The sequence below is a fragment of the Accipiter gentilis genome, chromosome 8 (genome assembly GCF_929443795.1).
Source record: "Accipiter gentilis chromosome 8, bAccGen1.1, whole genome shotgun sequence".
In the NCBI taxonomy this organism is placed as follows: domain Eukaryota; kingdom Metazoa; phylum Chordata; class Aves; order Accipitriformes; family Accipitridae; genus Astur; species Astur gentilis.
Window position 1 is genome coordinate 44456306 of NC_064887.1, and position 26252 is coordinate 44482557.

Below are 26252 nucleotides of genomic sequence, written 5' to 3' on the forward strand. Positions count from 1 at the left end.
TGCTAGGAAATGTTTCTTGATAACCAGCCAAATTTTTCCTTTGCTTAGTTTCATTTGATTATTCTTAGCATCAGAGCACCCAAAGATGATCCTTCTTCTTCCTGGAGGGGCTACAGTTCCTCCCCTCCTCCCTTGGCTCCAGTTTTAGGCTAAGATGTTGAGTCAAATCTTGACTAAGAATGTCAGGATCTGGCCTTTTCCATGTGCTTTTCATCCTGCTGCTTAAGTTGGCCCTTGCAGAATGCATTATGCTTTTCTGTTCTTTGTATTTCCCTTGTAATGTATATTTGTGTGTGTTTGTGCACATTGTATGGGTGTATGTACGGCACAGAAAGCCAGGCCTCTCCTTTTGTAGCCTTCCATGGTTCTGTGAATCTGGATCATGGAGCTTTCATATGAGCCTAAAATCCCAGGTGCTTTTCCTGTTTCCTTGCTTGTTTTTTCTTTTTTTTTTTTAAAAAATCGATAATCAATCGTACCAGTCATTGCATCTCTTCTGATCCTTGTGTTTTGGGCTGTTTCTCCCACAGGCAATGTTAGCTTGCATTTTACTCTCCTGTTGTTTCTCCCCTTGTTGAACACCTGTTTCAAACCTAGCTGATTCACTGGGACCCTTTTCAACAGACTTCAGTAGACCTTGGATGGGGTGTGCAAGTCCTTTAATGTCATTTTTTTGTCTTTTTCCCTAGTCTCCGACACATCCAAATTATGTAACATTTGCACCTTTAATTAGCAAGCCTCCCCCTCTGCCCCTGCCCTGGTAAAAATTCAGGTCCTGTGCAAGAGCTGTCCTAGGCACTTCCTCTGAACCTCAGCAGAAATGTAGGGATGGAGGTCTGCTGGAACCAGATGCTGCACAGACCAGCAGCATCTGTAGCTCTTGTACTTTGGGCACCTGCTGTTACCAGAGAGTAATGTTGTGTCGATGTGCATCTCTAATTGCATGTATAACTTGACACTTGCTGTATCCACTGCAGGTTGTGCGTTCCTCACATACTGTGCCAGAGACTCTGCCATCAAAGCCCAGACAGCACTGCATGAACAGAAGACTTTGCCAGGGGTAAGTCCTGGTGGATTGTGTCTGGAGCTCATGTCATGGGCAGGTGAATGGGGGATTGTCAGGGGAGCAAGTGAGGGTGAGAAGTGGCTTAGATTAATTTTCCTGCTTGTGAAAGAGATGTGTGATTTGGAGGTTAGAAGAGGGACGTGGGAGCCAAAGCACAGTGCTGCTCTTCACAGAGCTGCTGCTCTTCTCCACCTTGCCAAGGCTGCCCCATGTAACTCCAGCCAAGCCTATTCCTGTGCTGCTCTTTGGTCTCTGTGGTGTGACACAACATCTTCAGCTATCTGTCCCTGTCACTAGGGAGCTGTGGGCTTTGGGGTGAAGTGCGTGGGCCCAGCCTGCACAGTGGGCATGCTGGAAAGCTGACAGGACAGGGTACTAGACCTTTTTCTTCTAGGTGTGCAGAACTTCCTGATGCATCTGCTCCTAGTCTGCCATTGCCCTACAGGGTGCCTAGGCAATTTGTTGTGTGGCTCTGTGCAGGACCCAGAATGACTTCTAGTGCAGTGGCTGAGTTGGATCAGCTTCTCAGAAGAAAAAAACCTCATACTTGCTGCATCCTATTTTGTGGAAGAGAAATGGGTTATATAGGTGAGACCAAGACAGGTGAGACCAAGATGACTGAATTAGCTGTGGTCTGTTCCTGGGTCCTGCTTGCTCCACAGCTGGTGTTGGGAGCAAAGTGCAGTAGTGATCGCAGAAGGCCAGGCACTGTGGAACAGGTTGCCCCTGACAGGGAAGTCCTCTGCCTCTTTGGGTCCTGCTGGTGAGCTGATACGAGTTCCGAATTGTTGCCATGACCATTTTGGTATGACTTGAGAGCTTTGACCGGGCAGTTCCCTTGCTGCGCTGAGGGGCTTGATTGAGCACGTTGTAAAGATTCGTTTGGAGGTGAGTAGTTGGAGGAGTTGGGTACTTATAGACAGAAACTCACAGGAGGCCCTGAGTGCTCAAGGCAATGGAATAATTAATGTAAACCAGGGGTCTCTGGAGAGAGGTTAGGAATTCTTAACCATAACATTTTCTTTTTAACCCATACATGTCCAAATAGCTTCCCTCACCTCTCCCAGCTCCCCTCAAGACCTCCACATGCACACATCCTTTTCCGTATTTGTTTACCTGTGCTCCCTTTTTGCATGGGCCTGTGTTGGCATTTGAGGGTTGGAAAATGCATGTAACTTAATTACTTCTTAATAGGATCTTTACTGTTCCAGGTTATCTCAGGGCAGCAGGGGGGAAGAGTACAGATAGCCAGGTGCTCAAATGCTGTTTGAGTTAATTTTGTGTGAGGGGAAAAGGTCTGCCTTTCAGGCTAAAGCAATGTAATCTTCTGTGTGTGTTGGTCCAGGGCAGAATTGACAGAGTCTATAAGAACAAGTCAAAGGATGGAGGAGCAGTCGTGAAGAGTCGTGGTACAGTGGTGTAACACAATGGAGAAGACAGACATGTCTCTGCCTAGTACCTGTAGAGGGACTCTGAAAGGTTATTCATGTGAGGCTCAGTGGCTTCAAGGCAATCTCAGTTTTGCTGGAGTTCTACATTGGGAATTTGTTGCATGGTTCGCTCTGTTCTCTTTGTGCTCTCAGTGGTTGTAGAGTGCTGCATGGAGTAATATTTAAAGCAGCAATTTATCTGTAATGTTGTGATCTAAAGGCTTTTTATGTTAAGGCAGGTGTAAGAACCTGCTTGGGATCAAGGAAGAAGTCTGTGCTAGCTGAGTGCTTTCAAACGTGTTTGTCTGGAGACAGTTAATGAGCAGTGTGGTGTAATTAAGCTTCAGGATTAAGATGAAGATGAGCTGTGCTGCATTTCAAGCTGTCTGTTTTCAAGCTGGCAATACACCACATCATCACATTTAGTTTCTCCTTTGGAAAGTCCCTCAATGACCAAGAAGGCAGGATTCTCTCTCTTTGGTCTTTTTAGTGGCCATTTAGGGATGGTTACTACCAGAATGGAACAGATCTCCATCCTGATGTTCATAGAGTTGGTCTTGGCATGGAGATGGGCTGGGTGACTGGAGGTAGCTTTCGGTCCTGTTTTCTTAGCCTGGTTTGCTTGAGCCTGCATAGTATCACCCATCCCTCTGACCCAGCTAATCACAGAGAATACTCTGGAAATGAGTCACAGGCAGGAGTGCTAAGTAAACTGATTGTTTCCGTATTTTGGGAACAAGGCCATGAAATTTAGTCTCTGTACATTCACATCTAGATTAGCTTCTGAACTCAGTGGCAAAGCCTCTCACTAGAAATATAAGGAAGACCCTAGCGTAGGACAGAGAACAGAATGTACTGGACCACACTGCTGGGATTTCAGTAAATAGGCCGTAGTCTGGTAAACAAGCGATTTCTTGTTCATTTCACCCATTTACTATCTCTTTATTGCACATGGCAATAGCAGGAAGAAAGCTTAAGAGTGTATGACATCAGTGTAGGGTGACACAAACTGTTATGTGAATGTATGACCAAGTATCAGCATGTTTAGAGACAGCAAGGTATCAAACTGGCATAAAAAGGATCTTGTTGGTAATCCTACACACGTCATTGTATTGCAAAGCAACCATAGGTGCCACAAGTACCTGAGTACCTTCCTTTGTTGGTCTCAATGCAGAGACCAGTGGCTGATCTCAAGAATTCATGGACCTGAATAGAGACCAATGGCTTTCTTAGTCTAGACCTGGTAAGGACAGACTTATGGAAATGCTTTGATATGGTTTCTGATAGGTCCTTAGGCTGTGATCAGGCAGCTGGAGCAGGACTTCTGGGTTCTCTTCCAAGTCTGTCACTGGGTAGACCTGTGCCCACAGAGATATTGCTTAGGCCATCCAGGTCTGATGCTAGCAAAGTCAGCCCATCTAAGAATGCTGCCTCATTGTTCCTGCAGGGCCATACTTGCAGTGTAGCTTTCCTGAGGTTTTATATTTATATGTATATTTATATTGTAGGTTTTCCACACAAGTCAATAGAAATCACCACAGTCTCTATTTGCTTTTATGGCATTTCTGGCAAGTTCTCCTTTTGGGAGATCAAAATTCTTGTTTATTTTTAAACTGAGGGCTGTTGGATGTCTGGTAGCTAAATAGAATTTAAACTAAAAAAAAAAAAAAGCTTATTTTTTGACAGTAAGGCTTAACATCTTTTTCTGAAGGTAGACAGTTTTTTGGCTTTCACCCCCTTTTGTAAGGGCTAGTGTGCCCAGGGTGTAAAGCAAGACGACTGTCAGCTGTATATTGTATTATCTAAAACACCTGTGTTGCCTGGAGAGCTGGTGAATTGCTATAAGTGCAGTCTGGAAGTAAGAACCGTGTGAATCTTCCTTTGGGGAAGGAAGGAGTGTATCCTCGGTGTATTAGCAGAAGTGGCTCATCACCCAGTCTTACTAAGGAGCTTAAAAGGATGCCACATATCCATAGCCTTGCTGTCAGCTGGGGTAAGCAGGAAGAGTGCCCTACCTTGTGGCTATGTGGGCAGGGAGCCTGTTTCCATACACTGTGGTGTGGGCCCTCAGATGTGGACAGCAACCTGTGAACCTCAGCACAGTCAAAGGGTTGGCATGCAGTAAGAAAGGTTTGCCCATCACCCTGGTGGTACCCATGGCAAGCAGGAAGCACATCACACCTTGCTCACAGCAACTCATAGTGTGCAGCGTATAGACAGCGCCAGCATTGTGGCCAGTTCTCTGCCCAGCACCACCTCCTAGCCAGCCTGACACACTCCTGCTCCCTGCCCTTCACAGTACTTTATGCGTCCTGCATGTGCAAAGATCCTGTTTCGTGTTCCCCAGTTTTGCTCCCTGAGGACAGGCTGGGGAACTGCACAATTAAGTCTGACTCAGTCCCAATAAAGCACTTTGACGGGCTCCAAAGATTCAACAGAGGTGGAGACAGATCTGCCAGAGGAACAAAATAGAAACCAGCTCCCTTTGTGGCCTGAGTCCATAGGGCTTGGGGAAAGACACACAACCCATGGAGGAGGCTGAACAGAGGCAAAATCTTTGAATCTGAAAAGCAGAGAGGGAATCAAGCCCTTAGGCTTCTTCCTAAATCTAGTGTCCTCTTCAAACGCCAGCCAGCCTAGCAGTGCAGTGTTTCACCTTCTTCCCACTCCCTGGCACACTCCTTCCTGGCTTGGTGAAATGATATTATATCTCAATAACCCATGCCTTTGATTCACGATTGTGCCTTCACTTTGCTGAGTTCTGAAAGGAATTGGAGAGGTTATTAATGACATGCAGTGATCACACACGAAGTTAAAGCCTCTTGCTAAGTGAAATTTGAGGGAGAAGCAGCCAGCTTTTCAATATTTCGCAGAAACGCTTTGTGTCTCTTTTCATTTGCAGCCAGACAGTTGCAAATTGCATAAAATTGCTCCTGAAGAAGAAGGGGAAGAAGAATAGAGGGAAGAAGCGGAGGGGGGGAGGTTTAAAAAAAGTAATTCTTCTGGCAAGGTACAGTTACAGTTTTATTTCTATGCAGAACAAAGAAAGGCTTGCTGAAAGGTAGGCAAGTAAGTGGCAGAAATTGGTATTGATCCAAGCTGGGAATATGGGCAGTTTAAGAGCAGCGATGGGGGTACTGAAATGTGGCTACATCGGGGGGAACTCATGGATGCAGTGATGGCTTGGGAATGCAGGGACACAGGAATGGAAAATTACAGAGAGCAGCAGCACTAGAGCAGAGAGAGACTCTGGGAATGCACCAGGGGTTGAGATGCTGCAGCACTAACTCAGATGGTTGGGCACAAGGATTAATGCAGAGACCCAGCAGAGCTTGAGCAGAGGGCATCCCTGTGGGCAGGCTGTCTCTGGTGCTGCCAGGAGCAAGGGCTTACCATGGGCCGTCTGTCAGGATCCACAGCCCATGATGATATAAAGGAACACAGGTGACGAGGGGTTTTGGTAGAGAGGTTAAAGCACCTCATTCTCCCCTCCCCTCTCTTTTCTACAAGTGCTGGTGTGAAGCCAGCCTGGACCAGTATTTCCGAAAGTTTCTATATGTGAACACTGCAGGATATTGCAGCTGGCAAAGCTAGGAGGCATGCTGAGGAGTGGTGTAGGGGCCCTGAATGTTTGGTTAGGGGCTGAAGCTGGACTCTGCTTGTTAATCGTTGAGGTGGCCTCTGTAGATTGAATCTTTGGGCAGGGCAGGGTGGAGAAGTTTTTCCTGTGTCCATCCTGCAGGTTTGATAGACAATATCAGCAAATGCATGAGAGCCATGCAATGTTATCACTGGAAGGTAGCAATACAGAGGAGCATGTCAAGGCTCTCTCATTGAAATGGCAGCACCAGGACATGAAGGTACTGGGCTAAAGCAGCCCCTAGGCAGGGAGCAACAGAAGTGCCTGTTCACTGCAGAGAGAATTGCAAGTGCTTATGCTGGTGGGGGTTTGGCTTAAGGGACTGAGAACTAGCAGTGAGGCAAGGCAGCAGCCCTACAAAGTACATACCCTGAAGAGGCAGGGGGAGAGCAAGCTGCCAAGGCAAACATGGGTTCCTGCTGCCTACAGAATTGGAAGGATAATGAAATTAAAGATGAGCACCCATTCCCACATGCTACCGGAATGCACGCATGCAGGCTCTGTCCTGTGCACAAGGGGCTTCCCTTTCTCCCTAGAAATTGCTGCCCTTTATGCAACAGGGCTCTCGCATCTCCTCATAGCACAGAGCTTAGACTTTTGTCTCCCAGAGCTGACATGTTTCCTGGTGAGCTTACCTGTGCTTGTGAACACACATGCACGCACACACCTGTGCACAGACCCACAGACCTTCATCTTTGCAAAGGCACCCACACTCCTGAGCATGACTCTGCATTCCCATCTCCCCAGGGTCATTTGGTATGTATGCATGCATACAAATATTTGTGAATATGGACATAGAATCACAGAATAATTTATGTTGGAAGAGACCTCTGGGGTCTCTGGTCAAATCACACTCAAAGCAGGGCTAACTACATCAGATCACTGGGCACCTTCTCCAACTGAGTTTTGGGTATCTCCAAGGAGATCCTGCAATTGCTCTGGGCCTGTCTTCCAGTCTGTGAGCATCCCCAGAGTGAAATAGTTTGTCTAATATCAGCCATAACTTTTGTTGTTCAGCCCAGAGAAGAGATGGCTCAGGGTGTTCTTACGGTGGCACTGGGACTTGGGCTCATTTTCAGTGGATTTTCCCATGGGCATGTCATTATTGGAGGAGGTTTTGGACTGCTCGGACCATTAACGGTTGTCGTGGGAACTGGTGCACTCGGCCTGTGTGCAGCAGCCAGGGTGGAGGGTCCTTGCTGCTGTCTGCTTGGCCCTGTCTGCAGCCACCAAAGTGTGTTAAATTAGCAGAGACCTCTTTCCCCAGCTGCTGTAATTAACCTGGTGTGGGGGAAGAAGAGGTGGGGGCATGGCTGCATTGAGGAACTGCCAGTACCCCTGGCTGTCAGACCCAGACCAACCGCAGCATGTTAACCTTCCAGCACGTCCATGAGAGGCCTGTGCAAGTGCTCTGCAGAGCTGGCTGTGTCTGTCAACTCAGGCTTCCTTGTGCCCCTTGCTCTGCCCTTTACCAGTTTGCTGAGGTGCTTGGAGGGTCCCACTTGTGCATGGAGAAGCACCTGAGCATGTTCACTGGACCACCAGTGAGCACAGGGAAAGATGGATGTTGGATGTCTTCTCCAAACAGCCTGACAGAAAGATTAAAGCCAGGTGAGTGTGGCAGTGCTCCTAGCTTTCCTCTCTGCAGCTTGCACTTGCTTGGAATAAGTTGGTGACCCATCTCATAGCATCTTATTCCTTCTTTTTGTAGGCCTGCTAAGCACTTTCCACCTTACTTTGAGCTGGGAGTGGCTCCTGTGATTAGGGCCTCCTTGGGCAAGCCGAGGATGGCAAGACCTGGTCTCTGCTGAAGCAAGATTCTGCAGCTGACGCAGGCCTGAGCGCCAAGCTGTGCCTGTGCCCTCAGGCCCGTGGCTTTCTGGTGGCCAGAATGATCTCTTGTGGTCTTGACAAACTTGCTAGAGGAGCCTTTGGGGTTTTCAGTTCCTTTAGTCCTGTCTTGGAAGAGTGGGGAGGAGCAGGAGGAAGTTTGGGGCCAAATACTACTATTCTCTGCACTGCTGAAAAGCTCCCTTGAAACCAGAAAGGTACTTGCCTGCATTTGGCCCAGGATTTTTCCTCCTGTTGCCCATGGGGGAACCTCTTGTCCTAATACCTGTAGAAAAGGATTTGAGAAAGTTGGCACTTTACTCTTCTCACCTAAAAGCTCCTTTGACCTTCAGTGGCACTAATCACAAGTGACAAGAAGAGATCGTGGCAACAGGGAAGATCATCTAATGTCCTCCTTGATGCAGTGCCCTGCGGTGCACTGAAACATCAAGGAAGGAGCTCTGTGAGGACAGACTGACCATGGAGTCCTGAGAGACCACACTTAAATGTGTCCACCAAACAGTCACGTACATGATAGGAGCTGTAATTGCTGTGTTGGGCTGGCCTCCCTGCTGATTGTCTGATGTTAATGCACAGTAATGGTGCTGTCAGTTTCTTAGAGATACCAGGGAGATCCAAAGGCTTTCTGAGTCATGGCGATAAGTTGCTTGCCTTCCTCCCAGAGCAGCACTAGCTACAGCGGGGACAGGGATGTCTGGCTGTGTTAAGGGAGAAGAAACACAGAGCAGCAGAGAATTGAAGAGGCAAAGCAGCCAGTCCATGTGTGTTGTGGCCTGCATGCAGCTCGGATGTCTGCTTGCTGATTCCTGCATGCACTCAGCTTCAGTGGGGAATGGGGGATAACTTCCCTGCTCTGCCCTCTGCGCTGGGGGTAGGGAAAATACCTCCCAAAGAAAACTGTGAGAGGAGTTGGAGTTTGAGTCCCTTTCTTGGTGACACAAAGCAGCTGGGTGAAATCCTCCAACAATCTTCCTTGCTTGTACAAAAAGAGATGGCCTTAGCCATGCAGGCAGGAGCCGTGTGGTTTGGACTCCGGACTTTGCATCCTGCTTCTGCCAGAGACTTCCTGCATGACCTTCATCATCACATGCCTTGATTCCTCCACCTGGAATACAGTACTCATAATTATCCTTGTCTCCTTCATAATGGGATTGGATGGGGTGAACTCATAAGCAGCCTTTAGAACTGTGCTGGAATGGTGCTTCGTGCTAATGTTGCTCATGTTTCTGTGTGAGACAGCTCCCCTTTCTCAGGGAAGGATGGTTCTTCTGGATAGGACTGAGGTACACTGAGATGTCAGTGGAAAGTTGCAAGCAGGGAAGTTGAGCACTGAGACTGGCACCAATCCATCACTGCTTGTATTCCTGACCAGAAACAGAATCCAAATGAGCAAATTAGCATTTGGATTTATGTGCTCTGTGCAGCTAGAAGTGGTATGATCATTCAGGCAGGGCATTTTTAACTGGCCAGAAGAGGACTAGCCCACAATTTGCAAAGCCTAAGAGCCCAGGACCTAATTCTGCCAATGGCCTTGGATGCCTTTTGGTTCCTCATGTCCCAGAGGAGCCAGCTTGCATTGTGTGTTTCATGCTTTCTGCCTCTGACCCTCTTAATGCTATGAGGTTCCCCTGCATTGCACCTGAGGGGCTATTTTACATCACTTACTCCTAATTGATAGGGAGGCTTGCCCTGCCATCCCAGGGGGCTTTCTCCCTCTATCCAGCTTTTGCAGTTTGAAAGCTGAGGAAGCGAGAGCTAGGGGTCACTGCTTCTCTTTGGAGAACGTGGCTACCAGATTGCTGAGATGACAGCTAATGCTGGGCATTGGTGTAAATGTGGGGAGCTAGTTCACTTCCAGAATGGTTTTTCTGGGGTGTGGTGAGAGAAATGGTGCATTTTGGCATTGGTGAAACCAATAGCAAAGCTTCCTCTGACTTTAGCAGGGCCAGGAATTTTCCTTAGATCCTTGATCCTAAGAGTGCTACAAGGGTAGGGGAGCATTTCCTTGAACGCAGGGAGGAAGCCCAGACAGAGGACAATTCCTCATTTCTCTATGCTGACCAGATGCTGGGGATGGGGTGTGATGTAATCTAGACACTTGCCAGCGAGGCCTCTCACGCCTGCCTCTTCCCCAGAAATCTCTAGGCTCCTCTGGGCTGCAGTGACTCTCTAGCACTGGGTATCTCCACACTGCTCCCTGAGGGCTATGCAGGAAATGTGGCTGCTGTGCTTTGTAGCGTGTAACACTCCAGTGGTCAGTATAGCTTTGTGCCCTCATCAGGCTGGCCAGTTGCTTCCTAGCAGTAACCCCAAAGAAAGCAAGCTAACAGAGGCTGTGTGCTTGTCAGGAGAGCGATGCAGACAGAGAAACATCATCTGTGAGAGCTGTGGGCTGTGGAGGGTAAGCACGGCTATGTTTGGAAAGGGAAGGTGTGCATCCAGCCATGAGGGCAAATGGGAGGGAGAAGCTGAAGGGGGGCAGTGGGAGCTTTGCCCCCTCCCATGTGATGCCTACCTGGTGTCCGTTGCTGCATGTGGCTCCAGAAGGTTTCTTGAGTCCAGTGGGTCATGGAGGTGACAGCTCTTAGTCTGTCATTAGCAGTGGGTAGGAACGACTGTGAAGTGTGGGGGTGAGGGACTTTTGGCCTGTGGCTTGTGGTGGCCTGACAGCATGTGCAAAATGTTGATGTGATATTCTTCAGAAATGAAGAGTAATAATGCTCAGCTGAATAATTTAATGAGGAAAATAAAGTTCAGCTAGTGAGACAGGCACACGCTCATAAATCATTTGCTCAAGTTCACCGTGCCACATGTGTGTTCACGTATATTTATGTACTTGTGCGGTAAAGGCATGCATGTCTGTGCATGTGCATCTACTTGGCATTTGGAATTTGTGGCAGGCACATCCTGACTCTCTTGGATTCTGGGCCCAGCTGGGCATGTACAAATACAGCTTTCTTAGTCAGGTGTGTTCTCTGATTAACTGTGCAGCTTGAGATGATGACTGGAGACCAGAAGAATTTGTACTTCCAGAGTTTGCTGTGCAAGCCAGCAGCATGTCCTCCCTGCTGTCCTGTTAACCTCTTTCTCCCTCAAACGGAAGGGGTGAAGCTTGACCATCCTTTCTGTGTGTTAAGTTGCTGTAGGGGACAGAGCTCTTTCTTTGAGACCTGTATATAAAGTTTAGGACCCCACAGGGACACTTCTCAAGGCCTTGAGATGTATGTTGTTGAGTTAAAGCAACTGTGGACTCTATTTGCATTTTTAGGCTCAAGCCTGTGCTTCAGAGGCCTTTGACATTTTGTTCATTTTTGATGGCGACATGGAACTTAGAAGGATTAAAGTGTTGTTGTCCTGTTTGTGGAAGCCTCTGGGTGTCCAGTTGTCTGCAAGGAGGACCATGCCTGCCTCTGCCTCAGTTGGGAGACCTCCCATTTCAGGAAGCAGCAGGCAGAGAATCCTGCTGCTCCTCTCCGAGCCTCAGCATCTGGACAAATTTCTTGTATCTTGTTTTCTCCTCTTTATGCACATCTTCTAGAGCAGATGAAGACCAGCTCAGAGACCAGACCTCAGTTTGGTGGGTGGCTCCCAAAGTTACTGGAGCTGGCAGGGTCTCTGGAAATGGGTGGCCCTTGACCAAGGGCTTGGTCTGATATTGGCAGAGGGTGAGTCTTCCTGTGCCTTGCCAAGGTGGTCTGTCAAGTAGGCAAGAGAGAAGCTGTGGCCACATCTGTGGGATGCAGAGCAGCCCACATGCTTGATCTCACCCTAGGCAGCCTGGCTTCCTCTTGTCACCCCAGCCAGACTCTGCTTCTAGACTTGCACCAGTGCTAACCTACGTCACTGTGCTGGCATCGGTGCTGGCACCTCTACCACCGGTGCTGTCTTGCAGGCACTGTGCCACGACCATACTGTGGGTGTGCTGCCCTGCTGTGGGTGTGCGACCTTGTGGGGTGCACTCACTCGTGGCGGGCAGGTTCAGTAGGGCCAGCCATGGCTCACCGTTCCAGGGGCAGGCCCTGCAGTGCACCCTCAGCTGCATAGCAGTCTCTGGGATGGGGAAGAAAGGAAGGGGGTGGACAGATGGGTAGAGGGGGCACCCTCCCCAGAGATCATATCAAAATGTCTCTTTTGTGCGAAGCAGAGGGAATGCCCCCAAGAGCTGGTTTCCATGGCAACCACAAATGTCAGGTTCCATGTGGTGAATAACCGTTTCCATGACAACACCTCCTTTACCCTAGGTGCTGGGAGCTGGAGTGACAGCCCTGTTGGGGGAGGGGACAGGGAGATGTCCTCAGGTACTTAACCCCCTCCCTTGCTTCCCCCCCATCCTTTCTCAATCACTCCTTGCCTCAAGCCCTTAGCCCCAGCATCCCTGGGTGGGTCCCTGCTCACGTGAGGGTGTGATGCTCTTGCCTTCCATGGCATCCCTTCCTCCCTCCCTCCCCCCAAATGGATTTGCTCCTCATAGAAGCTGAGATCCGAGTCTGTCTCTCCATCTCCCTCTCCATCTGTTTAGCTTAATCCTGGTTTTGCATCCTGGGTAGAAACAAAGCTATTTCTCAGTGCTGTGGGAGCAGTGGGGAGTGAGGTGGCCAGCTGCCCCTCTTGGCTCCGCACCGAGCCCTGTCTTCCGAGCACACATCTGGGCAGCCTGCCCTCTCCCACCCAGCCTGCTGCTGAAATACTCCCACCCTTGGCTTGCACAGGCATATTGCCAGAGGCTGTAAGTGGCAATAGGAGCCACTGCCTCTCAGTGAGGAAATCTGAGGCTTTCTGGAGCAATGTCTGACTGCATCCTTCAGGACCCCTGCCCCACATCCCACTCAGCTCATGGGCTGAAAGAGGTGCCTGGTCCTTGGCAGCTCTTGTGGGGAGCAGCAGCCCAGAGGCTGGAGAGTGCTAGTCCTGCACATACTGGGGCCACATGGAAGCACAGTGGGATGGTAGGAGCTCTGCAAATCCATGCAGCTGATCGAGAGTGTGAAAGGGACCCTCAACCTTTCCCTCTCCCCCAAATGACACAGCAAGTCCTGGGAGATGGAGTTGGAGTTGGCACTGCTGCCAACTGAGGTGCAGCGTGGCAGCAGCTTGGCCTTCCTTTGGGGAACTGCCAGCCAGTCTGGCTCTGCCAAGCAGCCCCATATTGCTCCTTGACGCAGGGATGGTATTTGTTGGGGCTAGTCCCAGCTTCTGTTCAGCTTGCCTGAGATCCACCAGTCAGTGGAAGCCAGCTCACAGCCCCCACCTGCCACAAGCGCTCTCCCGTGCCCAGCGGTCAGGCTTCAGCAGTGGTGTGCCATGCCATGCCAGCCTGTCACCTGCTGGTTGGCATCTCTGTCCTGTGAACTGCAAAGTTACTTCACAGGTTTCCTCCAGCTGTTGTGAATGTGGCTTCTACCTCTGGTTTCTGGCCGGTCTGGCTCAGCCACCACTTGGACACTGACAGCAGTCCACATTTTGCATGCTGCCTTCTAAATGCATTTCAGTTGTTGACTTCTATGGCTTGATTGAATTTTCTTTTTTGTTGTTGTTGCTGTTTTTCATGAGTGTGTTTCCTAACAGAGCAGACAGACTATTCCTGGACCTGCAACTTGTGTGCAGGTTTTACCTGTGATATACTCATTGTTTTTATTATGAATGCCACTGATTCAAGTAACTGTCAGCCTCTGTGAATGATGCTGAGAGACATGGAGTGAGATGTGCTGTGAATGCGGAAATCTGCCTCGTACACCATTCCCCAGAGGAGATTCTGGCTCGGTTGGATCCTGCTAGCCTGGGAAGGAGGCTACAGCTTGTTAATTGCCTTTCTGGACAGCATAGGACATGCATGTTTTCCAGCAGATGAGAGTTTTGCCCTGCTTTGCAAATCAGACAGTTAAAGCTGTGGGTTACTTCATGTCTACCCAAGAGTAGCTGCATTTTCTTCTGTCTTACCTGGAGTGTCTCCATATCATGTGAGGTGAGCTACCCCTCAGGCTTGTTGCTTGCGGTCAGATTATTGCTGATTACACTAATGGGCGCAAGAGAGGTAAACGGCTCTTCTCCACAACTAAGCCAGAGGAGTTTTGTCACTTTCCTCCTAAGCATTCCCCTTGTGGACAGGAGGTGTTGCTGGAGACCAGCACTGCCCTTCTTCAAAGCCACTCTGGTGCACAGAGCTCTGGCTGCATAAGGGCTGGGGAGGGGGAAACATAACATGCCTGATTGCAGTACTGCTCCTAGCCAAGTACAAAGGGAGTCTTTCCTCCCACCTGCGAGGAAAGTAGGTGGCTCCATTAGGTGAGGTGACCTTGCCTGCACTGAGTCAGGGTGGGCATAGGAAGAGCTTCCAGGCATAGTCTCACCTTAGGCCACCGTGACCACTGTTCAGGCTCCAGTCTCATGGTGATGAGCTGCTTCCTCGGAGTCCTTTCTTTGCTGCTTGCTGTGTCTGAGGAGGCAAAATTTTATGTCTGGTGGGCATTTCCAGGAGAGCTGTTCCCTGCAGGCAAGCAGCTGAGCAGGGAAAAGCACCAGGTTTCCTTCTGAGAAGTCTGAAATCCATGTGGTCCCTTCTCCAAGGGTTCTGGTTGCCATCACAATGTCTTGGTTCCCTTCTGCCACTCTCCTACTCTGCACAGCAGGCAGAAAGGGGCACCCTGGTGTCACTGCCATCAGTACTGTGTGCCAGGCAGGTGGGCCAAGCTCTAACCCTCTGCATTTCTCTTTCATTGCAGATGGCGCGCCCGATTCAAGTGAAACCCGCAGACAGCGAGAGCCGTGGAGGTAGTTGTCATCTCTCCTTGTTTCTCCTTTGGCAGCTTTGTGCTTGTGAGGGGGACCAAGCAAACAGACAGGGTCCTGACCTGGCCTTCCTCTCCCTGCAGTCTGTATGAAGGGATGTTTGTGTGTGGCAGGGATTTGGGGGGACAGGAGGAGAGTCTAGGAATAGGCTTTGATGGGGAGCTTTCAGCTTGGCACCACAGGCAGCTGAGAGCACCCCAAGTCCTAAGGGTAATAATGTTGCCGCCCACTCCACTTTCGTTCGCAGCCCTTTGAGGGTACTATTAGCCTGACAGTGTCTGCCCCAGCAGGTTACTGAAGCAGGCGTGCACTTTGGTATACGGCACCCGGGGTCCTGGAGGGCGTAAGTAGTTGGGAAGAGGTGTCTTCTTTCCATATACCTGGTCAGCCCAATAAAAGCCAGATCCCTGCAGTAGCACTGGCTTTTTAACCCGTTTAGCTCACTGCTCCACAGCTGGTTCTCCTGTCTGAAGCTCACTCCTCTGCCTCCCCCATCACTGTTGGACTGTCTCAGCCTCTCCACTCTCAGGCCTGCAGCAGCCCCCATCACACTGTTAGGGCCAAAGTGCTGTTGCAGAAAATAGCATGTGATGGGGAAATAGTGTCTGAAGGGAAAGGATCTTGAGTTTAGGACTGAGATACAGTTGCTGTCAGCCTGCAGGGGACCAGCTTTGTTAGAGCAGCATATAGTGAGTAGTTCAGAGCTGGAAGATTGGGAACAGGAGAATCTCTGTTACTTTAATGGGGAGCTCACAGCAGCTCAGATGCCTCCTCCAGGTGGAGAAGGCTTGCAACTCCGGCCCTTTCTAAATTTATGAACTTGTTTTGCCGCTTTTCCTTGTCTTACCGATACATTTCTTTTCTTCTTCTCTCCATTCCTGCATCTGCCTCTCCATGCCTTGTGCTGTTGGTGCTGCCTCTGAAAGCAATTTAGTGGTGAGGAGGGGAGAATTTGTGTGAGACTGTTCATCTGTTTAAGTCAGATAATTTTTCCAAACAGAATCTGTGACTTTTCATTATTTACTTGAGGGATAAGAAACCTGACTTTTACTGAAGTCTGGGCATTTTTATTCACTTGGGCTATACTGAGAATCCCAGACATGCCACCTGTAGACATGCTCCTTTTGAAAAGAACCGTGGCTTAAACCTCCAAAGAAACTACTATGCATAAAACACATACGACTGGATTCATCGCACCTTACTTCAGTCCCTGGGTTCAGGGTTGAGTTTAAGGTCCTTGTCCATGCTATAGACAGTAAAAAGAGACCAGTGCCTTCAGGGTAATACGCTCACTCTTGACGCTGATATTAGGAGTGTATGGGCTGTCCTTTTGAGGTGCCTGCAGTGGGGACAGAGGAAGCTGACTGCTCACTGACACCTCATATTGCCTCTAGATAAAAAACCATTAGGTGGTCAATATTTTCCCCCACCACAGTGATTTTAAAAATTTTTACCCCAGATTTCTAATTAATGCAGAAATTGTGTAATTGTATCTGAGGTTATTCCTAATGAGTCTTTAAAAAAATAAAAAACAATAGGAGACTAGGAAAGCCTTTGCTGATCCTGAGTCATACCAGTAACTCAACATCATAAAACCATTACATGTACACACTGGCAGATCCCATGCACTCTCAGGCTGTAAGACATGGCTGCATAGCAACCCTCACAGCCAACACAGAGACATAGGCAGGTGTACCTACAGATGGATGCCCCACATGTGTACCACTTTGCAAATACATACATGTGGCACTTGACACACACATTCATAGGAATGCACACATTTGCCTTCACCAGTACCGCCCAGGCACAGCTGATGCCCCTGAATTAAGCCCTCACATAACAGCAGTAAAATCAGACCAGATAGACAATTCAGGCTGTGAACAGACCGACCCCTGCAGCTTTGTTTTCTTAACAGTTTGTGTCTCTCTGATGAGTGCAACTGTGGAACCTCTGATGGCCAATACTAGGCTGAGGTTATTTCTGCAGCCTTTCTTTTGCTGGTGAGGCACTACTAGGGACTCTCTTCTATACACAGCCACCTAGTGTCACCGAATGTGTTGGGACTTCACATCTCTGATGCCTCAGCTCCTCTGTCAAATTGAGCTGAAATAGGCCAACAGGTTCAAATACAGGATGTTGATTTGGAGGCAAGCTTTTTGTCAAGGCACTGGACTCTGAAATCTCTAAACCTATGAAAAGTGCCACAGTCTCTAATGACTGCAAAGGTCAGGGCATCAGCTCTGCTTCCCATGGAGAAGGTCATAGAGAAAAGCAGCCTTTGGAGTCTGAACACCTGCCTCCCTCCAGCCCATGTGCCTAGCTTCCTTCCAGCTTCATTACAGAGCTCAGAAATGAGTAACTCCTGCAGGATCCAGGATAAACTGGAGTTGTTCTTGAGGCAGAAGCAGCATCAAGACAGCACCCTATACTTGTCTGAATCGGGTTTCTTTTCCCAAAGGTTTCTGTTGTGATGCTCCACTTGTCAGAGAAGTGAATGAGCAAGTTTGTAAATATGGGAAGAGCCATTCCCTATAGCAATAGTCCCACCCTGACAGGAGGTAGAAGAAAGATTTGAGGTGGGGCAGAACTGCTTGGACTAGGAATTTGTTGAGGGAACAGCTGCATGCATCAATGAGGCTCTGCTTTGCATTATCCTTGAAGGGAACCTCTTATGCTCTCCGGGGACTGACATCTCTCAAATTAAGCACCTCGAATTAAGTACATGAAGTAAGAGCACCAGAATTTGTCTCCTAGTCTAAGAGATGCTAATTTTTGTGCCAAAGGGGCCCTTTTGGCCAAGCCCTGCAGAGGCTGTGTGGTGATATCTGGATGCTCAGTGTTATTGCACCCTGCAGAAGGAATTCACTAGTAAAAAGATGCTGCCTGCATTAGTTCAGAGAGGGACCTATGATTCTGGCACAGGCTTTGTCAGCTCTTTCCTCCTTTCCCTCACGCCTCTGATGTGAGCCTGGGAGTGCCAGGAGGAGATTGAGTGAGGGGGCAGAAGAGCTTGTCTGCGCTTCTTGCGAGACCTGGAGCACTCTGCTGCACTGATGTGATACGACAGCTAGCCCAAGCCCATTAGCACTGCCTTAGAAACAAGGAAGCTCTCTGGGTACCCAAGGAGATTTACTGCGTCCCATCCACAGCCAACTGCTTGTGCGGGCTTCCTCCCTCTCCTTGATCCTTGCTGCTGACAGCTGCTGGCCAGGTGACCTAAATCCACTGGGTTTAGAGAGGAGCATCGTCCAGTGCTTGTGTGCTCTCCTCTCTCTCTCATGGCCAAAGCATTCAGCCTTGACCCCTTGCTTGTTCCCATGGTATCTTCATCAGCAACCTGCTCTGCACTGGCCCTCCTCCTGCTGCCTGGGTGACTGACTGTGCCCAGAGCATGTTTCCATGGGAACTCAACAGTCAGAAATCAGAGACAATTTTCCTGGTTGCTGGACAGCATGAGAAATTGCCAATCAGAGGGTGAAAAACAAGAGCTGGAGAGAAAGTGAGGGCTAAAAAATAGCAGGATGAATGTAAGGATGAAACTACAAGAATTATCCAGGAAATTTCAAGGCCCTCTGAAGGAGAAAACAACTAGTCACTCATAGTTTAATGTTGATTTGACTGCAAGTTGACAAGGTTTCTTTTCGTTCAGTGCCTCCCTTGCAAAATTGTGGCCTCTTGCATCCATTAGACTGTTGCTTGGCAGAGACTTAAGCTTTGGGTGACTGTGGTAACCATCAAGTCGTGGTACGGAATTAGTCATCAGCCACAACTGGAACCACTTACCTGACTTTCCACGGGTTACCTGCTATTCTTCTGCAAAAACCTCACTTTACACAAAATCAGATCCAGAAGCAAAAGGCCGATGTTACATAAGTAACATATGTCTGTGTAGCTGTATGTCCCCCCCACCTAGAGTTCCAGCTTTTAAAATTTGTAATATAACTGATTTTCCCAGTTGTCTTGACACTCCTCCTGCCTCCCTGACCCAAACAGCCAGGCAGCCTGCTGGGCTCCCTAAAGAGCAAGTCAAAGACCATCAAGTGCATTTCTCGCTGTTAAGTCTTAGTCCACAAATATTTGCTTGTTAGTTCAAAGAACAGAGGATTATTTTGCAGCATCTAAAGTCAGTGCAAATATTTCCCAGTGTGTTTCTCCCCTTTGCTGATGTGTTTTCGGAGGAATTCCTGCCATGTTTGCAATCCAAAGCTGCAGCGTGGTGCACATATCTGAAATAAGGCCTGGCTGCAGCTGCAATATAGGTTCAGGGTAGAGAGAGGGGAAATGTGACCCCTCCCATAGCCAAACTGAGATCAGGTATGGCACCAGGTGATGTTAATGAGAGTACAGAGCTACTGCTCCTTTAGTTTCCATTCTCCTCTCCACCTCCCAGTAAATATGTTCCTGACCAGTCCTGTTTTTTTCCACTCCCCTTCCCGTCAGATTTTTCACCTTCTCCAGGTGCTCTTTTTTTTCTGGTTTGCCCACCAGCATTTCTGAGCTGGTGGGGGCAGATGCTGTCTTACTGCTAAGAAGGCAGCTGTACAGCACCTGGTTTATTAGCTCCTGTGCCTTGACTAGGGATTATTGGGCATTGCCAGAGCGCTAAATTTTGGATGGCCTCCATCAGCTGAAATAGCATCTCCAAAATGCACTGAATTTTTGATGGACTTAATCAGCTGAAATAGTGTCTCCAAAATGCAACCATTGTCATGCAGGTGCAGGGAGAGATGTAGAATCACAAGGAAAGTAGAAGGGGATGAAATTCCCACAGGTTTAGTTATCCAGGGAATCATGAAAGTGGGGAAGCTGGGAAATTTGGCCTTTAAAAAATACACAAGGCCATATATTTCAGTCACTTCCAGTGATATAAATCAGGAGTATCTGTTTGGGACTGGGTAAGAGCCTTAGGTGCAGCACTTTTAACCCTTTATCTGTGGTGGATCAAAGTGGCACCTGTGTTGCATGTACATCTAATGCCTAGTGGAGAGTTCTGCCTGCATGAGCTTGTGCTTGTGCTCTGTGGGGTGGTGCAGCCATACATAGTGGCTCCCTGTGGTGTCTGCATGGTGGAAGAGAACATCTGTCTGCACATCCCTCTTGCTCATTGTGGAATTTTGTTTCTGAAGGCACCTACTGGGGCCAGGTCAATGTACAAGCATGTTCCTGTGCATGCGTGAGCCTATGTGCTTGTCCATTAATGTTGAGCGTGCATCTGCTTTTCTGCAAGTGACCAATGGCACACATAGATACTTCCTGCATGTCTTCCCAAGTGCTTCTGTATGTGGCAGAGCACTGCGCGGGAGGCAGCTTGCTTACTTACCTGGGTGGGAACCATCCTCTGAGCCAAGGAGAGCAAGGAATGGACTGGGGGAGGCTTTGCTAGCAGTGTTGAATGTGTAAAGTGTCATCCATTCCTGCCACACATACACACCACCACCCCTGCAGCCTGCTCTGCTGCTGTAGCTCCAAGACCTGTTGTTTTTCAGGTCACTGCACTCTCAAACAGATAGCAGCTTCCTTGCTATTTTCTCTGACGCGCGTCACATTACATTGGTTTTGTTTGAAGACAGCCCCTCTGATCCTGTCGCTAACAATAAGGAATCCTCTCTCACTGCTCCTCCCAAGCCATATCCTGACACATTCGCTCCTATGGGTCATGTCTCCCCATGCATGTTTGGGGCAGTGGGGAAGGGTTAACTCTGTAGTTGGCACAACTATCTCCTTGCAAAGGTGGAGACTGGGCTGACATGTTGGCTGGGATTTTAACGTTGTGCTATTTTAATAGCTGTTCACAGCAATCTGTGGAGGATGTTGCCCCAACCACTGCTGTGTTTGTGCTTGACTGGATGGTATCAGGCTGTGTGATGGGCCCCTGTGTGTACTGATGGAGGTAGAGAGGGGGTGAAAGCACTGTGCACCTTTCTTCCCACCTCCACAGTTGGCCATCCCAACAAAACCATAATCCTCACTTCTCCCTTCTGATTAAGGAACCCAGAAGGACCCTGAGCTCAAAGCCCTGGATGTGGATGTGTTGGCCAGCCTCCCAGCCCCCCACCAGTGTGACAGGGGTACTGAATGCCCTTGGTGAAGGGGGAGTGGGGACCATGGATCTGTTTGTTGGCCCTCACCCAACTGACTTGCATTTGGCTGATCCTATGGTGAGGCAAATTGGGACCCACGATGCCAGGGTTTATTCCAGGCCTTAGAGGACAACTCGGTAGACATACTGGTTAGTCTGGGGTAGGGAAGGGTAAATTGAAGCTAAGCTGCTTGGTTACATAGCAGCTGTGGAAACAGTGATCTTGGAGAGAAGGAAAAGGAAAGAGAAGCCGAGGGTCCTGGAATTTATTCACCTTGCCTGGGTTGGTCTGCTGTATTTCCTAAGGTACCTCTTGGACTTCACATATTGTTCAGTAAGGGTATAATTGTCCAGGCAGTTTTTCTTATTACCATTTGTGTTGGATCATTCAAAGGAAAGGGCTAATGAATAGAAGGAAATTATTAATCTTTTGTTTTCCTTTGGAGAGGGTAGGGCAGGGGAAGCCACAGAAACCTTTGCGGGGGTGAGGAGCTTGGGAGGACTCTGCATACTCACCCCTGGGAGCATTTCAGCCAACAGCAAATCATTTCCATGCCAGGCATGTTTTCAACACTAGGCTGTTTTGTGCTTAAGTGTCCCTATCCTCCTGCTTTGGATTGTAAGCCTCATAGAAGGTTGATGTTTCTGTGTTTGCCCCTAGGGGACAGGAAGCTCTTTGTGGGCATGTTAAATAAGCAGCAGTCTGAGGATGACGTGCTCCGGCTCTTTGAACCATTTGGGGTCATTGATGAATGTACGGTGCTCCGTGGACCTGATGGTAACAGCAAAGGTGTGAACCCCTCTGTGTGTTGTGCCATTTCTCCCTGCTCTTCAGGTAGCACTCACCTGCCTCACTGCCTGTGCCTCCTTTCCACTGGGGCACTTATTCCCCCACCCCATCTTTATGGGGACCCATATCATAGCCAGGTGTAGGAAGCAGGGCAGGAAGAGTTGTCTGCTGCAAGAAAGATTGGGAAAGATGGGCAGAGACCAAGGTGAAAGGAGGGGAAGCAGAGCATGATGAGTAGCTGAGTTTCCAGGATTACTAGTGAGCCTGTTGGCTCAGTCTGGGTCTGCAATTTTTAATGTTTGTACCCCCAATTAGGAGCACATAGAGAATTTGGGGAAGAGGTAATCAGAAGTAAGGGTGGAGATGGTGACATCATCTATAGAGTATATCATTGAAGTAACAATTTGAGACCCCTCCTGTTTCTTCCAGGATAGAGGACTTGGGATGAGTCATACTTTTTGTTCTGTACTTTCTTCGGGTGGCTTTCCTTTGCCCTGCCTGAGATCCAGATACTGTCTCTTGCATGATGATGCAAGGGGCACTTTCACAGCAGTCCTGTCACTGCAATCTCCTGTGCTCTTTCTGTCCCTTTCCAGGCTGTGCTTTTGTAAAGTTCTCATCTCACACAGAGGCTCAGGCAGCAATCCACGCACTCCATGGCAGCCAGACAATGCCCGTGAGTATAAGGCCAGGGTACCTACCCTCTACCTAATCCTCTTCCCATCACCCTGTTGCAGGGACTTCCCCTCACTGTCCAAAATCATGACAGTTTCAACTGTAGTTTCTAGGTCATGTGGTTGTGGGGGGTGGGGGCTGTGTGTGTGCACATCTGTGCTCTTGTCTTTGGGAACCATCCTGTCTCCTGGGCTGGTGTGTTTATCTATGTCTGTCCAGACTGATAGCGACAGCACTTACATATAAAGGCTAAATAAAAGAGAGCCAAGAACCAGGCCATGAATTTGTCTTGGAGACAGCTACCTGGAGGAGTTCAAAACTGAGCAGGGTGCAAGTTAGCAGTTCAGCAGTGTGAGCAGCCAGGAATCCAGTGTCCGAGCACACTCCCCGCCTTCTCTTACTTAGGCAGTAGAGGAGGCCTCTGGGGCAGGTTGGGTGCGAGTGGGAACACATTGTACATGGTGTGGGGTTGTGTAGCCACAGCTGTGCCTTCTTGTGCAATTGGAGCTGCAGTTGTGATCTTGTCTCTCACAATCTCTAACCTGGACTGAGGCACCTTGTGGGCAGGACAGTGCATTGCTGCAGCAGGGGTATTTCCAGCTGCCAGGAACTGTTCTGTCTATCCAGCCAAGCTTATGGTGGTGGAAAGATGGTGCTTGTGGCTGACAATGTCCTGGGTGTACCTGGCTGCACCATCACTTGGTGAATGCAGCCAGGGATGTGTGCACCCACTTGTGCAGCTGTGCAAGGACCAAGGTGTGATGGGAAGGGTGGAAGAGGGAAGGGTTGGATGGACAGATGGATGGGGATGGGCACAGCCCAGGTTCCAGGCAGCTCCTGAGCACTTTCACACCAATATTTGCTCTTCTGCTCCTCTTCCCACTCCTCTCTGCTGCCTGTTCTGCCCCATCCCACCTTGTCTGACTGCTGACTCTCTGGCTGTCCCGGCCTCTTCTCCCTGTGCCTCCTCTCTCTGTCTCCTCTCTCTGTGCCTAGGGCGCCTCCTCCAGTCTAGTGGTGAAGTTTGCTGACACAGATAAGGAGAGGACCCTCCGTCGTATGCAGCAAATGGTGGGGCAGCTGGGGATATTCACTCCATCTCTCACCTTGCCGTTCAGCCCATACAGCGCCTATGCGCAGGCTGTGAGTATCACGCGTGTGTGTGGGGGGAAAGGCTGCCCTCTTGGCTATGGGGCAACATCATAGCTGGGCTGGGAGACCACAAATGGGTCTCTGTAACAAATGCGTGAAAGCTTCCCAGCACCTGGGAGTTGATCCTGGCTTCAGTTTCTCCAGTCAGCAGCTTAGTCTTTGTGCATGTCTCTCCTGGAAGGGGTGGCAGGAGAGAGCTGGGACCTTCTCAAAGTGAGGCTGGATTTCTCTGATGTGGTGTAGACTGGCGGAGGTGTCTGGGAACAGGTCAAGCATGACCCAGTGTCTTTCTGTCTTGTTTTGAGGACAGCTCAGGGCAATGATTCCTGGGTGATGTCGGCCAGACATGGCAGTCTGCCAACTTGTGAACACTTCCTCTGGGTCAACGGCACAAATGTGTGTCTCTCTGTTTCTGGAGCACCATGAGAGCCCTGGGCCTAGCTTCATATGTTTATTTCTCCGCTGAAATTCTCAGGAGGGCCCTAATCCCCCCAGTGCTGTCCTTGGCTCCCAGGGTTTTCTCTCTTGGCTAGTATCACTGTGGGGTTTGCAGGGTGCTGGAGGGAGAGCAGTGGGTAGCAAAGGGTCAGAGGTGTTCCAGCAGTCTGGCCTCCACTGGCAGGACTTGCTGTGCTTTAGATCTTAGTGAAAGAACCTCATTGCCTTGGAGTGATGGTGGTGATTGCCACTGAAGTTTGAGGTAGGTCCCAAACTCAAGTCCCTGACCAGCTGTGGTGGAGCATCTTTTGGGTCTTCTTGGTGACTGTCACTTTCAGGTCTCTGCTACCAAGTATAAAGCCTATGGAAGGAGGGTCAGAAATTGCTCAAAGCATGAGAGGTGCTTGTGTCAGACAAAGAACTTGAAAGTAGATACTGTTACTGAAAGTAATTGTCGGAGGCAGGGGAGCACAAATAAACCTGTTGTGGACACTTCTTTCACCTCTGGCTTCAGTGGCTACTTGGTGTGTCTCCCTTCTGTCTACATGACAGAGAATGGACTGTTTCTCAATTGTTGGCTGTTTACTCTCAAAGAATCCCCAGAAACTGCCAAACGCCATTTAAGTATGTGGCAAGAGCATGGAGTAACAAAAGAAAAGAGGCAATACATATGATGCTCCGTACCATTTGGGAATTTGGGGAACAAAACGTAGAATTTGTCCAACACATTATTTGATTCTTCTTGTGTCATGAGGCTGAGAACACCTATAACATTCCAAGCTCCAAGGCTTCCAGCAGAAGAATGGTTTAGAGGGGAGAACCCTTTCTGACCAGACACCACTATCTCTTGCCAGGACCAGTCTTTTCTATCCAGCCCTGTAACCCACAAGCCAGCTATACCTGAGGTCTAAGGTTGTAGCTTAGATCAGCTGTGGGTCAGCTAGGAGATGATCATTCTGGTGTATCTTTTGCTGTCGTGGAGATGGCGCTAACTTGGGCATGGTATGATGGTGAAGGAGGCAGGAATGGACCACACAGCTTATGATGGCAGAAAGTACTTTATTAGCTGATGGTCCAGGACGTGTAAGGAAGGAGAGCAGCAAGACCTTCTAGACTCAGTCTTGCAAGTGCCATCCAATCTTCAGAAACTCCTGCTGATGACAAGAAGCCAGTCAGGCCTAGGCTGTGCTCCTTGTTTATCTGCATCTTCTTTCTCCTCAGTTGCGTCTGTAAATTTGTTGCTTTGTCTCTGATTCTTCACTGGCCTTCCTGCTCTGTGACTTTATTTTGGCTTTCCCCTTGACTCAGGACTCAGCCTGTCTCCCACTCTTCCAGGTTTTTTCCTCCTTTTCCTTTTCCTTTCCGCTGGTTTTGGTTCTCTCTCCTTTCTGAGGCACTGACCTCATACCTGATTGTTTCTTCTCTTGTGTGATCCCAGTCTTTGGTTTCCCTTCTCCCAGAGGAGAGATCCTAGCCAGTTCTCATATGCATATAGTGTCCCCATCAGAGGGAGAGGGCATCAACCCTTTGAAATGCCATCTAATTTCTCTAGAAGTGGGGACAGAAGGGAGGGATTTCCTTGCTGAATTTCTTTATAGCAACTCCAAATGTCCTGCCTGGGGCAGCTCTTGGGAGCTGGGACCTGTGCTAAGCCAGGGCTCAAGGGAACACCAACACAGTTCATGCTTGCATGGTGCAGGGCTTGGAGTAGTAGATGCTGTACCCAAGGTTACTTACAGGCCCAGGAGATGCAGCTGACAATTATGTATGTGGTTGAATCCAACTGAGAGGAGTGAGTGCTGCTGGGGTGAACTGGTGCATCATAGGCATTGGTTCTTAGATTCACAATTTAATATGCCAACAACTTTCTTTCCCTGTCCCCATGGGATTTTCTGCCTCGCCAAGCCAAAGCAGCCCCCAGAGTCCCTAGCCTAGGAGGAAGAAGTTTGGAGCCTGGGTTGTTTGGATTTTGTTTTGTGGGTTTTTTTTTTCAGTTGGATGTTTAAAATCTATATTCATTTCATTTTCCTTTAAAAACTGTCTCAAACATGAAATAATCACAAACTATTTTAGGTCTAAAGTTATTCTGATCTGTTCAAATATACAAAATAAGATATTAAAAATAGTCATATAAGATAGTCATATCTTATATGACTATCATATCATAAAGAATAGTCATGAAAATATAAGATATTAAAAATAGACAGTACATGTTAGCTGATACAGTTTGTAAGAAGATTTCTCATACTTATCTGGGAAATATGACTGGCTAAGCATCCGGAAGCAGTTTATTTCAGTCCTTAAACCAGGTTTTGATCCCAGGTGCCTCTTCTGTAAGTTAAAAG

General features: G+C 48.8%; 1 protein-coding gene across 5 annotated transcripts in view; it reads left to right on the forward strand.

Annotated features, from left to right (window-relative positions):
* The window catches only part of CELF5 (CUGBP Elav-like family member 5), a 40490-nt gene that overhangs the window by 6918 nt on the left and 7320 nt on the right, over positions 1-26252 (forward strand). For 3 of the 5 annotated variants that reach the window (XM_049807639.1, XM_049807641.1, XM_049807640.1), the window contains exons 2-6: positions 978-1060; positions 14707-14758; positions 21514-21642; positions 22239-22318; positions 23314-23460. In XM_049807639.1, the coding sequence (XP_049663596.1) occupies positions 978-1060; positions 14707-14758; positions 21514-21642; positions 22239-22318; positions 23314-23460 (491 nt within the window). The remainder of the gene's footprint in view (positions 1-977; positions 1061-14706; positions 14759-21513; positions 21643-22238; positions 22319-23313; positions 23461-26252) is intronic. The other 2 variants (XM_049807642.1, XM_049807643.1) reach the window with 2 other exon arrangements.